The 16915-nt window shown below is 31.2% G+C and overlaps 1 protein-coding gene and 1 long non-coding RNA gene across 4 annotated transcripts in view; both read left to right on the top strand.

The window, feature by feature from the left end:
* Nucleotides 1–5482, top strand: part of LOC128222913 (uncharacterized) — a 73330-nt gene extending 67848 nt beyond the window's left edge. For all 3 annotated transcript variants that reach the window (XM_052932087.1, XM_052932088.1, XM_052932089.1), the window contains 2 exons: nt 1134–1192; nt 1830–5482. In XM_052932087.1, the coding sequence (XP_052788047.1) occupies nt 1134–1192; nt 1830–1859 (89 nt within the window). In that variant the 3' untranslated portion in view covers nt 1860–5482. The remainder of the gene's footprint in view (nt 1–1133; nt 1193–1829) is intronic.
* Nucleotides 5483–8812: 3330 nt separating this feature from the next.
* LOC128222916 (uncharacterized) lies at nt 8813–16813 on the top strand. Its single transcript, XR_008259253.1, has 4 exons — nt 8813–8950; nt 10972–11045; nt 16260–16382; nt 16795–16813. It is a non-coding gene; the product is annotated as an uncharacterized LOC128222916 (long non-coding RNA).
* Nucleotides 16814–16915: the final 102 nt, after the last annotated feature.

Consider the following 16915-nt stretch of genomic DNA (forward strand, 5'->3'; position numbering starts at 1 on the left):
CGTCCGCAGTCTTCACGAAAAACATTTTAACCTACTAGCCAGTTGGACTAGCATAATGGCATATTTTACTAGTCCGAATGACAATCTAGTAGTCTGACTATTTTGCCATATTATAAAACTGTATGCTTGAGGTAAAAACCTATTTCAATTGAGCAGCTTGCAGTTTGAGTAAACATTTCTTTATTATGATGCTCATGCAGTGATAGGGAGTGACATCCTTCTGTTGGGAATAGTGCTCCTTGTTTTTCAGAACCTATGGGTACTATGTAAAAACAAAAGGCATCTTGCTTGAATTGACTGTAATAATATCAACATGGTTAGAAAAGAAATGCCATGCTTTAATAGCTTTGATTACATTTTACTACTGAATTACCTCCCTTTAATAGAAAAAAAAAATGTCTTAATTGTTCACGTATAGCATCTTTAAATAATTTTTAAACAATAATAATTTATGAGTAAACATATAAGCATAAAGTTCTCACAAAAAGATCAATTTAAAAACCTTACATTTATACATAGGAAAGTATATATAGACTGAACATTAATTTTCGTTTAAGTGACATTCTGAAAGTTTATGAAACAGCTATTTTTAGTAACTTAAATGGCCGAAAAGTGTAAGTGAAACACCAAGTCGATTCTATCTCTTCAGTTCTTGTTCAGGTTAGATATTTGCTTCATAATCTATTCAGATTAAATGTTAACCGATGATCAGATTTTGATGAAACTTGACAGAAATGTTCCTTGGGTGGTCATTAACCAAATTTTTTTAAATGGTTCCAGTCCACTGCACACCATGGCTGCCAGAGCTAAAAAATAAAAAAAACTTTATACGACTTGTCGTCGAAACCGATGACCTTTTTTCGATAAAACTTGACAGAAATGTTTGTTTGGTGCTCCTTTACTCAAATTGCCCAAATCATTTCGGTCCACTGCACAACATGGCAGCCAGAGCTATTAAAGTAAAAAAAAATAATTAAATAACTTCTCCTCAAAAATTGATGATTGTATTTCTATGAAACTTGACGAAAATGTTCGTTAGGTGGTCTTTGCTTGAACCTTTTGGCCAGTGGAGCACAGGCACTGATGTGCCTCTTGTTTGAAATATTACTACATGCACCTGTTCCATTATTCAGCATCCACGGAACCGGAACAGTCCCTCCAAGCTAGCGGAAGCAACACCCTTACTCCGTCGGTGAGTGTCTGTGATTTGATTTTTACAATACATTGCTGCTGCTGCTGCTGCTGCAGCTGCTGCTTCTGATGGTGGTGGTGGTTGTGGTGGTAGAAGTGGTGGTAATGATGATGATGATGATGACGATGACGACGCCGACGATGACGACGAAAACGACGACGTCGACGACGACGACGACGATGACGATGATGATAATTATCCTTCGTCTTAAATTGCTTTATAAGGCCGTTGTCAAAATATATTTTGGTTTCAGTTTTCGCGACCTACCCTATTTTTTCACACGGCCTTATATTTGTTATTGGCAACAGCCGAAAATGTCTGACCGTTTTTTTACCTCTCCTTTTCTTTCTTTTACGTGAAAGACGTAAATTATTTGTACTCAGACTAAATTGCGACGATGTCTAGTATAAACATTATGCCGGACAAATCTTCCCGTTTGGTCCTAATGATGCAGAAACAGAGAAATGCATATTCGGATTATAATTAGAAAATGAATGAGTGGTTGTTTTTGGTATTACTTTCGACTTGTAATATTTTATTACTAATATGAAATATTCGAGAACTACCTCTTATCATTGATCACCATAATTATTGCCATAATCAATTTTGTGTTTCAATGTAGATATTTTTGTTCCAGGCTCCAAAGAAAGCTAAGATGACGCCTTAGGACATTCTAAGGAACTTAACCATGGACGGCTCAAAGCCCTTAAACAATCAGAGTAAATGACTGGCAGTCGAATGATGTGCTTTTAATAGTTTTGTACAAGTTTATTTTCCGAAGTAGAAACATGTTTTCGAAACAGCAAATTTTGGTTCAAATAATCATTCTGTATTATGTTTGATGAATTTTATTCATTTCTTTCATGTTGGTCTGTAGTTATGGTTTATCTCATTTATGTCCGATTTAACGATTGAATGTTAACGCGCACAGCGCTGTTATAAAAACATCGATGACATCATTTCCGGTATGACATCGTTTTGCTAACATTTGGCGATATTTTTAAAGTAAAGATCAATTCATTATTATCTCTAATGTCTGGAAAGCATAAAATAAAGAGAAAGGGTGTGTTTTTTAGTGTAAGATTGTTATATAATTCACCTCGTTCACAACAATGTAAATATTTTGCTTTTGGTGTTCACTCAAGAAAAAAATAACTGTCGTACACTGATACAAACAAGTACCCTCTATAAGTGTTGTATGTCGACTGATTCTAAAGTTGTTTCTTTATATAGAGTTTGATCTGTTTGTTTTTTGCCTTGCGAGTTATATCTGCACTCTCACAGGTATACCGTTTTTACAACTTTAAAAAAAAAATGTCTTTGACAGAGCAAATTTTCGCGTAAATATCTTCAAACCAGTGATAAAAGATTGCTGACAAAAAATTAGATCGCAAATTTTCATATTTCCGTTCGAAAATTATTGTTTAATGAGTAACGGTTTAAGAAAATACATAACACATCAATTTTTGAACTTGAATATAAAAATCTGCGATCTGATTTTTGTCAGCTGTCTTGTATAACTGGTTTCCATGCATTTTCGCAAAAATTGGCTCGTTCCAAGACAAAAAATAAAAAAAGCTGTGAAAACGTTCAATCTCTAAGAGTGCAGCTTTAAAGTGATATCAGAGTACAGTACAACTGTAAATATATTTTAATTTCTTAACATTGTCATAAAGAATTTAAAGAGTGCTGTTGCTGTGTAGAAAGTTTGAAAGTGTTGTTATATATGCCTTGTAGATTTTTACTGTGAATATAGTTTATTTTTTTTTAACATTGCCATAATGATTCTAAAGAGTGCTGTTGCTGAATACAGAGTTTGAAAGTGTTGTTATATGCCTTGAAAGTTACAATGACTTCAGAGTAGATTATTACTGTAAATATAGTTTCATTTCTTAACATTGTCATAATGATTTTAAAGAGTGCTGTTGCTGTATAGAGAGTTTGATGTATTGTTATATACCTTGCAAGTTATAGTAATTTCAGAGTACTAGATTATTACTGTAAATATAGTTTCATTTCTTAACATTGTCATAATGATTTTAAAGAGTGCTGTTGCTGTATAGAGAGTTTGATAGTGTTGTTATATGCCTTGTACGCTTTAGTGTATATAATTACTATTAATACAGTTTAATTTCTTAACATTGTCATAATGATTCTTATGTGTGTGTTTTTATAGACAGTTTGATGTGTTTGTATATGCCTTGCACGCTATAGTGATTTCAGAGTACATAATTACTGTAAATAAAGTTGCATTTCTAAACATTGTCATAATGATTTACGGTAAGTAGAGTTGCCTTTCTTAACATTGTCATAATGATCTACTGTATATAAAGTTGACTTTCTGAACATTGTCATAATGATCTACTGTATATAAAGTTACCTTTCTTAACATTGTCATAAAGATTTTAAAGTGTTTTGTTGCTGTATAGAGATTTTGATGTGTTTGTATATGCCTTGCACGCTACAGTGATTTCAGAGTACATTATTACTGTGAATAGAGTTGCATTTCTAAACATTGTCATAATAATTTACTGTAAGTAGAGTTGCCTTTCTTAACATTGTCATAATTATTCTAAAGTGTGTTGTTGCTGTATATTGAGTTCAGTCTGTTTAATGTGTTTGTATATGCCTTTTAAGTTATATTGATTTTAGAGTACATTATTACTGTAAATAGAGCTTGATATGTTTACATACACATGCATGTTTTGTACGTAACAATGACTTTAAAGGAACTCGTTCACATTTTGTAAGTCTAAACATCGAAAATAATTAGTTCTCGTGCAATGTGAAGAAAACGCAAGTAACATAGATTAAACATCATCATTAACATCATATAAGATCTCTCTCTTGCTTATGTATTCTTGCCATTGTCGAATATTTGGATATATTTTCTTTCCGAAAAGCACTGGTACCAATGTTGTAAACTGACTTATGTTCGGCTTGGATTAACAAAAGTTTGTTCAACAAAGGAAATAAAATAAATGAATTTCAAGTATGTGAAAATTGTTGCCAACATAAACTCTGTGAGAGAGTCTCTTTAATATACATTACTGCTGTTAAAATAGTATAATATAGTTACATATTTATAAATGTTAATATGTGCATCATATTGCTTCGTCTGCGTCTGGTTAATGTGTTAACTGTTTTTGCATCATACATTTATTCTATCGATCATCGTTTCTATTAGCATAGTTTCATTTGTTTTAATCTGTCTGGTTAATTACTCCGATTCTAGAATTCATCGTCACTGCAAATAAAGGGTTCTTTGGGGGTATGGCTTGGAGCGTTTTCACAAGAAATAGAGTTAACCTTATTGTCATACAACTTTATACGTGTTCAGGAAATGTGTTTATAAACGAGTTTTTAGCGGGTTTCTAAACATTTTTCTTGAATGAACTAAATAAAAGTGTGTGTGATTTGAGAACAAGTGTTCGATTATTATGATCACATGCTTTATAAACCGGTAACAATAAACGAAAAAGATCGCATTGATGACTAACTACATTCGACTAACAACATTCAACACTGATGATACACTTCATTTAACTCTGATCACATTCTCCTTTTTGACACTAAAGACCTGCTTTATTTGACAGTGTTAACAAAATTTGTAACTGATGACATACTTCATTTGTTACTGATAACATACTTCATTTGACACATATTACATACTTCATTTTTTACTGATGACATATTTCATTTGACACGGTTTACATACTTCATTTGACACGGATTACATACTACATTTGACACGGATTACATACTTCATTTGACACGGATTACATACTTCATTTGACACGGATTACATACTACATTTAACACTGATGACATTCTACATTTAACACTACTGACTTACTACATTTGACACTACTGACTTACTACATTTGACACTGATGACATACTACATTTGACACTGATGACATACTACATTTGACACTACTGACTTACTACATTTGACACTACTGACTTACTACATTTGACACTGATGACATACTTGGACGTATGCTAATAGTGTCTACTGTTTATTACCTTTTCCCATTTTAATTATTATCATATTCAATTACTGAACTTAGATGGTACATTAACGTAGATTAATGGTGTCTGCATTTTTAACTTACCCATAGTAATAATTATATTGTTCATTTATTTTGAGCTTAATAGAAGGTACATAAACATAAGTGAATGGTGTCTGCAATTTATTTACCTTTTGCGTGTTAAAAATGATGTTGTTTACTATTACACTATTTAGACGGTTAATGCTGTCTTCAACTTTCAATAGTAATAAATATAATGCTCATTTATTGAACTTTGTAGATGGAACATGAACATAAGTTAATGGTGTCTGCAATTTATATACTTTTCCGTGTTAATATTAATATTGTTTATTATTAACCTAAGTAGACGGTACATGAACATAAGTTAATGGTGTCTGCAATTAATTTAGCATCCCGTGTTAATAATGATATTGTTTATTATTAACCTAAGTAGACGGTACATGAACATAAGTTAATGGTGTCTGCAATTAATTTACTTTCCCGTGTTAATAATGATATTGTTTATTACTAATATTAACGTAAGAGGACGGAACATGAACATAAGTTAATGGTGTCTGCAATTTATTTACTTTCCCGTGTTAATAATGATATTGTTTTTTTAACCTAAGTAGACGGTACATGAACATAAGTTAATGGTGTCTGCAATTATTTTACTTTCCCGTGTTAATAATGATATTGTTCATTTTTAACCTAAGTAGACGGTTCATGAACATAAGTTAATGGTGTCTGCAATTTATTTACTTTTTCGTGTAAATAATGATATTGTTTATTATTAATGTTAACGTAAGTGGACGGTACATGAACATAAGTTAATGGTGTCTGCAATTTATATACTTTTCCGTGTTAATAATGATATTGTTTATTATTAAAACAGCATCCGGATTAAGTTTGCAAATCCGGAATTTTTGCAAACTTATTTTTTTTATTTTTCACCCAATGTTTTTTATTTTTGTATTTTTAAAATGTGTTAGGTAATACTAATAAGAGATATTTTTTGTTTCCTGAAATTTAATTTAGAAATATGTTTTTTTGGCATTTAAAGTCAACTTTTCCAATGGGAGTCCCATTGGAGAATGGCCTTCCCATTGGAAAAATGGTTTTTCCAATTGGAAAATCAGCCCAACATTTTTTGTTGGAAAATTCTCCCACATTTTCAAAAAAAGAATTAGTGATTAATAACAATCATTATCATTAATGGTTATAATGTTATCTAAAAAAAGTTCGTTTATAGTACTTTTTATCATTTTTTGTAAAAACAAAATCCCGTCGACCATTTTTTCCAATTGGATATTTCCCACAATTCAATATGGGAAAAGTCAGGAAATTGGAAAACTCCAATTGGAACATTGTCCCATTGGAATCTTCCAATTGGTAACATTGGCAATGGGCTTAATCCAATTGGAGGTTCTGGCAATAAATTTTAATGGGAAAATATTTCAACTTTCCTAAATCTCTTAAAAGAACACCTATTTATTTATTTAGGAATATATTTAAAGTTTTGTTTTATTGTTTACCTGTGTCCTGACATTGTATCCATCCAATTCCAAGCTGTGCTGATATCTTAGCGATAAGATTTAAGCATCTTTTAATGAATTTGAATGCAATAAATCATATCAAAAATTACCTGAAGTATTCTTACTCAACCAGTGACACAAATTCCATTTTTTTAAATATCTTTACACTAGTTTCATCTCCTCAGACGCCATTTTTAATCGATTAAGTTGTGGTTACAAACGACTAAGAACTTATTCATTTTTTCAAAGCTATACTCACTTTTACGCTTGAAAATGTTATTTCGGTTGTCAGTACCTTTACACAGAAAATGTACCATTTTCTTGATTTTTAATGAAGATGTAATTAATTGATGGAAATCCATATGAAATGTTTTACCTAAGATAATAGTTTATTTCATACACACTGTTCTGCAGGGGAGCAGGACCTTTCAACCCCAAGAGGCTTTTTAACCCTTCTAAAAAAGAACACTTTTCAGTTTTCAACCCTTAGACTTTTAAACCCCTATTTCAAAGACTTTTCAACCCCTACCTGTTTGGACTTTTTAACTCCTATAACAAAGACTTTTCAACCCCTAGTTGAATTATTTTAATAACCATATTAAAGACTTTTTAACTCCTAAACCAAAGACTTTCCAACCCCTATTATTTGGTTTTGAGCTGGTCCAAGCTAAACACCATTAAAAATGCTGCAAGGCATTTTAGAATGTTAACATGCATCATGTGCCAATGCCTTCCTCAAACAGTAATACTAGTATATGTTTTAGAAAAACATATCGAACTGTACAAAAATGTAAGGCTGGTGAATTTTGCATTACAAAATAAACGCTATTGGTAATTAATGCCATGTTGTCACTTTACTACATACCCGGTAGTAGTATATAAGCCAGTCATCCTACAAGATAGCAGTGAAGCAAAAATACACATATGATGATTACTTGTAAATCATCTTGTATATGTGGAAAAAATGAACTTGTTATCTAGCTGATTGTAAAAACACTTTGTCATTCTTAAAGGGACTCGTACCTCATTTGCACCAAATAATCATTTTCCAGGTAATGTGTCTGAAATAATTAGTTAACTCTTTGATACTGAAATTGCAGAACAAAATACAATGAAAGTATGAAAATAAAGTCTTGTTTTAACCTACGCTTTTTACGTCATGGACAAATAAATAGCATAACCACTCAGCAAAAGGGACTCATACATAATTTATGGATATTTTGATCATGCATACCTTGGAAGCAACACCTTTTATTTCGTATTTAAAACAAATTTGCTAAAGAACCACATTTTACAAACTACGAGCTATAACTTATACAATAAACTCATACCTGGTTGAGCATTTTTGATGTAGAAATGAGGCACCCAAAATGCCAACAAGTACATATGCATGCATAAATATTGAAGCAATGGTTAACATCGTCGCTTAAGTATATCCCTCACGCATCAAAATTAATTTTGCAATTGCACTAGTGGCCAGAAGGAGGGGGGGGGGGGGGGTGACCCCCCTCCAACCACAACGTACCGATGTCGTCCAAGTAAACTTTTCGTTTCGAGGCAGGGGATACAGGGTAATCCAGAAGAACTGGAAAAAAGGTTGTGAAATTGCGTAAATTTGTTTATTTTTTGTTTAGTGACACTGTTATTCAAAATCAATACATACACATATATAACAAACATCAATTGTGACTGATAAACCTTTAACTACATACTAAATAATGCATTTATTGAAAATATTTATTACTGATAACAAGATTGTAACCGTGTTTTTAATAGCAGAAAGCGCAAAAAAATATTAAATGATTGGTAAATGCTAAAAGATTTATTGTGGTCTACTATAGTCTCATAAGGTAGAAATACCGTGTGTAATGCTCATTTCTTTCAAATTTAACTCGATATCCTTCATAAGAACCATTGTTTTCGACATTTATTCATTCTTTTAGGAATATTGAAACAACATTATTAATTGTGGTAAACCTTATCTGGCAGTACTTAAGAGTGCATCTTTGACTTTATTACTCGAGTGAATGCAACTTTAAACCGGTTTAACACAAACATGTCACAGTAATCAATACCATCTGTGTTAAGATGTCGGGAATGTGTTAGACGAATGATTTTGTTTTATGGAGCTTTGAAGAGCGATGAATGGCACTAAAGTGGTGCCAAATGGATATCTCAAACACCCATTGGTAAGTCATTTATTTTTTCCATTTAATTTTTTGTCTTGATTTTTGAATATATAAACAGTCAATAAGTAGGACATCTCGTAAAGAACGTTCACTTGAAACAGTCCTCTTCTTATCCACACTTCGACAGGGAGTGGGGCTACTCTGCCTAAATAGCCGTCAACGAGTATTTTAAGAAATATCAAAATAATAAAAAATGGTGTCCCAGTGGTTGCACCAGTCAATTGTAACCATGCCCCCCCCCCCCCCATAGTCCACCTAAATGACCGTCAATGGGTCTTTTGACGATTTTAAGACTATGGCAGTTACAGGGATACACATGAAATGTCAAAATAATACAAAAAGTATCCCTAATCGCTCATTATTGTAGCTACCCCCCCCCCCTTGCAGGTGCCCTTCATGTACATATCGCTATGTTTTGACAGCAAGAAATGAAAAATAAACGTCAAACTCATAATTATTCATAGGATATGACATTTTTATGTATGGAACTGATATAAAATTACATAATCTGGTGATATTTCTTGTTTTATGATATTTTTGAGATGTTAAATGCTTTAACCCAGAATCCCGATCGGAATAACTACCCACTTTTGATACTAAACAATTTGTATGTGAAGGATTTGCCATATCAAAAAAGATACAAAAATCCGTAAACGTACAATTCTTTGGTCTACTAAGATTTAGCTTGTGAATGTCATTTTACAGCGAAATGAACAAGTTAAAAAAATACTCATGACCTGTTCCTTATCAATATGAAATATCTTTAAACTTTTAGGAACATTATGCAAAAAAACAACAGTATGTTTTACCTTCGGTATAAGAAAATAACTATTTTCTAATAAAACTACTGTTGAAAAATGTAAGCTAATGAAATGGAAAATAAAAAGATGCTTCCAAACATGCCATATTTTCTTGAGACCATTCAGGGGGATTAATGTTCAAAAGTCTGAAAATTCAGGGGGCTTTTGGTAGTATTCAGGTTTTTATTTTAGCAGGTCTAATTCGACAAAATTTCAAAGTATTTTAAGACGCAAGTACAAAAAAACAAATTGCCATAATTTTGAAAGACTCCCAAGGGGATTATGTCCAGAATTTAAGGGGATTTGGGTCACATACCAGAGAATTTTCATCATCGCCATGTAGCATTACGGGCATGACACACGTGCCAATTTACCTTGTCTACCCCTTTTTCCAGCACTTCATCTATATTTTAATGAGACACAGCCATATTGCATAATAAAAGCACTCACTTGCAAAATAGAATACTTCACAAAAAAATATGTTTCAGAGACAATTTAATGAGCTTACCTTCCTCTAAAATTGGATACAAAATCTGCTCATTATGATCATAAATGATGACTTTCAGACTAATAGAGAGAATGGAATGATTTATCAATATTTTTCATTTCAATTCCCAAATAGTCAGATTTGTTTGCTTCTGATAAAAAGCAAAAATGCATAATTTATTGTTTAAGTTCATAAACATATCATCTTTTGGCATTCATCAAAAAATAAAAACATAACCACCATAATATTAAAATAAATAAAACTCATTTCATCCGAATTGTCTACTTTCAGTTTCTCTTCTGGAACTTCTGTTATTTTCCGATATTTGAGATGAAGGTCATGTCATGTATGTAAACATATTAGTGGGTCATAACAAAGAACAGCATTGTCTATTAGTTATTTTAATCCTTTTCTTTACCAAATAATGTACTGTCACCTTTAAATCATAAATCATTTTGATGACAATGACACATGTTTAAACACTTTAATTTGTTATATCCTCTCTGATTGGATAAAACCTATAGTTTTAACCAATGAAAATCGTCCTTTTATCTGACCAGTCTAATTGACATTTCTTATGCAAATTCTGACAGTTTCAATCAAAACAATGCATGAAATGTGCCCTGCTGACTTATTAAGTGTCACCCAATTGGTGTTGTTAAAACACACCATCAGTTGATAATCCAATTAAGACAAGAAGGGCATTATAACTGTAACTTATTTTATTTTTTTAGTTGATGTGTGATGCTGATAATACACAGACAGCTAGAGTGACAGAGTTTGATGAATAAACTTAAATTAAAAAACAGTGAGTACAATAATCTATTTTAACATGTCTTGTGTGTAAAGTGTGATTCCGAAGCAGTAAATATATATATATATGTATCTTTAAGTTTTGAATCACAAATTTAGATCAAAGATCTATTATCACACAAAACTTAAAGGATATATATGAAAAGTCATGTGAATTGTGCAAGTCATATAATATAAAATTTATATTGATCAAGTCAAGCCATGCTATGTAAAAAAAACTGACATCATATCAAAGATTGTATGAATCATTCTCAGAGCTATTGAAAATATTTAATTGGTTGTAAGCGGACCATGCACGGTAATTTTGAGTAACCCCACCAGCCAATACAATATGGCTAAAAAGGCTTTGATAATATTTTTTATCTAATGTTTATCTTTCCTAAAATATTTATATTTATAAATCTATTTACCAGTATAAATCTGTATTTATTTATTTATTAATGCATTTATTTGCTCACTAATATATACAATACACTTATCGTTGTATATTGTCTAGCTAATACATGTATACAAATATGCATAATATGCATAATTATGGGGGGGTCATAATTACCTATGGTGTACTGTCTTGTTCTTACGAAGATATGATTTTGACTAAAATCCTTACTGAAAAAGCAGTGCAGACTGGCCTGTTTAAATAATTAATTAAATCTTAATGGGTTTAAATGTATTTTATTTTATTTTTAAAGATATTTTAGAGTTTAAAAGGAAGAGAGTCTGTTTTAAAGACTAAATAATTATATAGTCAGGATAAAAAATAATTATTTTTCAAAATCAAGTTCAAATAATTTTCCATTATTTGGCAAATGGAAAAAAGCTTTATATATTAAGAATGTTTTACTCGATAGAAAGTAGGCCCAGTATCTTTTGCATTGCAACACTAAGAAAGTAAATATTTATTTTTTGTCTTTTACCAATTTCATCAAAGTCTGTGAGTGGCTCATGATGCTTAGGCCTGCCAATTTAATGGTTTTCGAAATCATAAATTGAGACAACTTATAACTTTTGTATAAAATCTTCAAAGCTTTCAATAACTTAACATGTCATCCACCTTATTGTCTCAATTTAAAAATAGTTTTCACTCAAAAACTTACTTATTAATCAGGATAATAATTTGATAATGACTATCACTATCATTCTGTAAGATAATGTTGGTACATAAATTTAATCCCCAATATATCAGATGAGTGTGATAGTATATGCTCTTAATAGTTGTAGCCCGGAATTATACATAGGAAACAATAGAGTCATTGGACTGTTACACGAATTTCAATAGCTCGAAATTCGCCTTTTATTTGTACCAGCATGGGAAAACCCTGTTATGTTAATACATATAGCCCGGAAGTAACAAATAAAAGGTGAATTTCGAGCTATTGAAATTCATGTAACAGTCCAATGACTCTATTGTTTCCGAAGTAATGTGTGTATATTACAACGGTTTAATTTTGTTAGTACCGGAGGATTAGGTCGGAAAAACCAGAATAGCTATAATTCCGGGCTACAACTATTCCGGGCTATATGCATTAATATATATATATATATATATATATATATATATATATATAAATGCACGAAATCATTGTGGGATTTTCATTAAGTTTTGGTTAAACCATCTTTGTAGCAAATTACAGTTACTTCCAAATTACATCTTATTCTGCATAATACAAACTGGAGGACAGTTCTTTTTATTTGGTAATGTTAAGAGACTTGAAGACAAAAAAAAATGTTTAAATTCAGAAAACCTTACACAAAGTAGAAACCTTCTATTAATGTCATTATCTTGAAAAAATGAACATGCCTTTTAGCAATTGTATCAATCTGTGAAAATCTACATTTTGCCTTCGACATGTTATACAATTTAAGGATATTTACATGGAAATTAAGTTCAATTCTAAATTGACAGTCATGTATTTCTTCCATAATTTTCATAGTATAAGGAACATGAATTTTTTATGAATTAAAGTGCATAACTGCAGATAATGATCATTATCATAAATCAATTACAAGCCAATTCATAGTCATGCATATAGCCCCCTTTTCAAAATATGGTAGTGATTGTCTCAAATGACCAGTCTTTCTCTGTGGGGGATGGGGGCTGTCAGTCATAAGGAAACCTTTAAAAGGCATATTCATTCAGCCAATCAGATGTCAGGTTCAGTGAAAGGGGTGATGCCAGGTCAAGTAAAAGGGGTGGAGCTAAAATAAATACTGACATTCAATAAAGATAGATCCCCCTTTGGCCTCACAAATATGTTTCAGTCACACTAGGGGGTATGACAGGGTCAAGCCATAATGGAGCCATAGGCAAGCAGACTTTTATTAACCCAACAACAACAACAGGTGTAATTCTTACCAACTGAGGAAAAAACTTTAGAGGTTTTATTATTGCTCATTTTTTTATACAAATTAAATATCTAACAATGACAAATATAAAATATGATAATTCAAGCATAATATTGACACCAAACATGACACATCTTGCAAATGGTCTTGAATAAAATTCCTACACTTTTTATAATGATAATACATGGGACCAATATCAAAACCATTCTCCTGTTAAATAGGACAATGGATTTGATATTGGTAATTCGCAGACAATACAATGTAATTAAGTAAAAAAAATACACAGTATGCACATCTGGCTTCAAACAAAAATTGTTGCTTAGGCCAAAAAAAAGTATTCATAGTTTCCATTTAAATATCAAAAAAGGTAGGCATACGATAACTGTTGTTTTTTTAGGACCATGTTTCTTTGGCAAACTGACCTATATCAGGGAATTATTAAGGTCTTTACTAAAAAAGCACATATTGATCAAAACACCAAAAACAAAAAAGGATCAGAAGGATAAAAATAGGGTCAGTTGGGCGGAAACAAAGATTTTTGAATCCTTATTTTGTCAATGATGTCATGTCAGTGATCAAAATGATAACACAATTTAAGCCCTGCATTCTGGAATGTGGGGCTAAATTCTTGATTGTGTTATAGTAGGGCCAAAAATAAAATGATTTGGTTAGGGTTACATCCTTTTTAAAAACAGAAAGAGTAAAAAGTATAAAGGATTACATTTTTAAAATACATAATATATATGCGTTTTCACTTTAAAATACATGCATTGTTACAGTCTTGTTTTCAGTAAGTAACTTTTCCTTAAATGCATTCTTTGGAAAGTAATTTAGGGTTTATTATTCAAAATATATGTTAGTCAACTTGTGTATGTATTGATTTCCAACTTTTTTATTTTTTGTTTAAACTTTATGTATTAGAATTTCTTTGCGTAAATACCTGCTTATGTGATAAAAGACTGCTGACTAAAGATTAGATTTCAGATTTTGATATTTCCATTCCAAATTTAATGTTTTACAGCTTAATCTGCTACTAACAGTTTAAGAAAAATGCATAAAACATCAATTTTGGATGGAAGTATGAAAAGCTGCAATCTGATATTTTGTCAGCAGTCTTTTATCGCTGGTTTGCAGATATTTACGCAAAAATTCGCTTGTTCGAAGACAAAATTTTTAAAAAAAGTTGTCAAAACGTTCAATCTGTGAGGTTGCAGCTTTAATATAAGACTAACGTAAATATTAAAAACACATGAGGCCCCTTTAATATTAACATGTCAATATCAAAAAGAAGATGAAAACTATGAGAAAGTGTTTTTATAATTAAAAATAAATTGCTTAAAGCAAATATCTGAAATTAATAATTGTCATGCAAAGCAGCCTGTAATGAATATGAATATTAGATTTTGGCCTTGAACACCTTTTTAAGAAGAGTGTTTTGAAGTAAGGATTATCATAATGCTGAACTTAATATTGTACTGTAGCTTTGTAGCAAATCCTTATGATTAAAGTCACTGTGTCTTCCTTATGCTGTGATAAAGATCTCCATAGTAACATTTCTAAACCTAATAAATTAAGTGAAAAAGGGTGTTTATTGGGGGTAATAAAACACATCTTGATAATGGCCAATTAGTTTTAATCTTTCAAGTGTTTGTAGGATGGGAGGGGGGTCTTAACTTTTTGAACTGCCAATATTTTCCTGGTTATTTTGTCCACCATGTCAAAATGATCTGGGTTGTTTTGTCAACCCTGTCTAAATGGGTTGGACGTGTTTTGTCCCCTTAGTCAAAAATGACATGGGGTGTTTTGTCCTACATTTTTATAAAGGAGTTCAGAATAAATAACACATTAGTTTTCGTGCTTATATAAAATAAATGCAAATGACTTTCATTATAAGTTTAAAAAATACTCTTAACGCTGCATTCTCACAGATTTACCATTTTTACAACTTTTTTATTTTTGTCTTGGAAAGAGCAAATTTTTGCGTAAATATCTGCAACCCATTGATGTAAGATTGTTGATAAAAAACAGATCTTAGATTTTCATATTTTCGAAAATGTTTTAGAGCTTAAACCCTTACTAACGGTTTAAGAAAAATGCATAAAACATCAATTTATAAACTTAAATATATAGATCCGCGATCTAATTTTTTGTCAGCAGTCTTATTAACTGGTTTCCATGGATTATAGCAAAAATTGGCTTGTTCCAAGACAAAAATTAAAAAGTTGTCGAAATGTTTAATCTGTGATAGTGCAGCTTTAATTATGGTAGCTTTTCAGTCATTTGCCTATATATGTCTATTTGATTCAGTAAATACTTCATATAAAGCTAGGCTTATTAGGATATGCTTATTTTTCATTGGGTTCTATTTTTAGCACATAACAGCTTCATTACAAGAATATATTAATTATTATTAAAGCTGCATGCACTCTCACAAATTTACCGTTTTTACAACTTTTTTATTTTTTTTGTCTTGGAAAGAGCAATTTTTTGGGTTTAATAGTATCTGCAAACCAATGATAAAAGACTGCTGACATAGATCATATATCGCAGATTTGCATATTTTCGTTTGAAAGCCAATGTTTTGTGGGTTAAACTATTACTAACAGTTAAAGAAAAATGCATGATCTAATTTTTTGTCAGCAGTTTTATATCACTGGTTTTCATGGATTCTTGAAAAAAAAATACATCCTCTTTTGGCCAATTGAGAACAAAATCAAGAGGTTTTGGGTTTTGCTGTTTATACGTTCTGGAATTTTTCAAAAGCATTTATTTATAGGACTTATGAATTTTATGTACAGCATTCTGTATATTGTCAAGTGTCCTTTTTTTTAAATTATATACACCATGTATAAATTTAATGTTTCAGGAAATAACCACCATCTCTCTCAGAGGTCATCTTTCTCATTATTGTGGGGAAACCTCAAAGGGCATCAGGAAAACCTTCATCAACCTCTTTGTGCCCAGTGGCTTGTGCAACAGTGTTTCAGAAGTATAAATACCTTTTTAATTTGTGTATATCAATTGTATAATGACTTGTTTTTATATATTAAATATATATATATATATATGATTTATTATATATATATAGATGGTTAATCTTATGACTTCCTGATAGTATTTAAGTTGTGAAATATTAAATAATCTAATCATAAAAAATGCTTGGAAATGACAATAAAAAAAGATATTTGTCGAATAGGAAGTTTCACCTGTCCTGTTTTATATTACAAATCATTTTAAATCAGACAGAAAATTCAATATACTTGTTGTATCTCACTGTTTATTTGTCTTCACATTTTGTATTGTCACATCAAGCCTGTTTGAACATCCTAGAGAAGATAAGTGTATAGAAGCGGATATGATATAATAAATATGCATATAAATGTGATTGGGATTATTTTCAGATTATCATTAAAATGGGGATATTGGATGACTGGCCACTTATATGGGGCTATGGACAAGCTTCAGACCAGGCTGCCAGGTGGTGGTGTTAGTAGTTTATACTCCGGGTCCCGGCGTGAGCAC

The sequence above is a fragment of the Mya arenaria genome, chromosome 17 (assembly GCF_026914265.1).
Source record: "Mya arenaria isolate MELC-2E11 chromosome 17, ASM2691426v1".
Classification (NCBI taxonomy): domain Eukaryota; kingdom Metazoa; phylum Mollusca; class Bivalvia; order Myida; family Myidae; genus Mya; species Mya arenaria.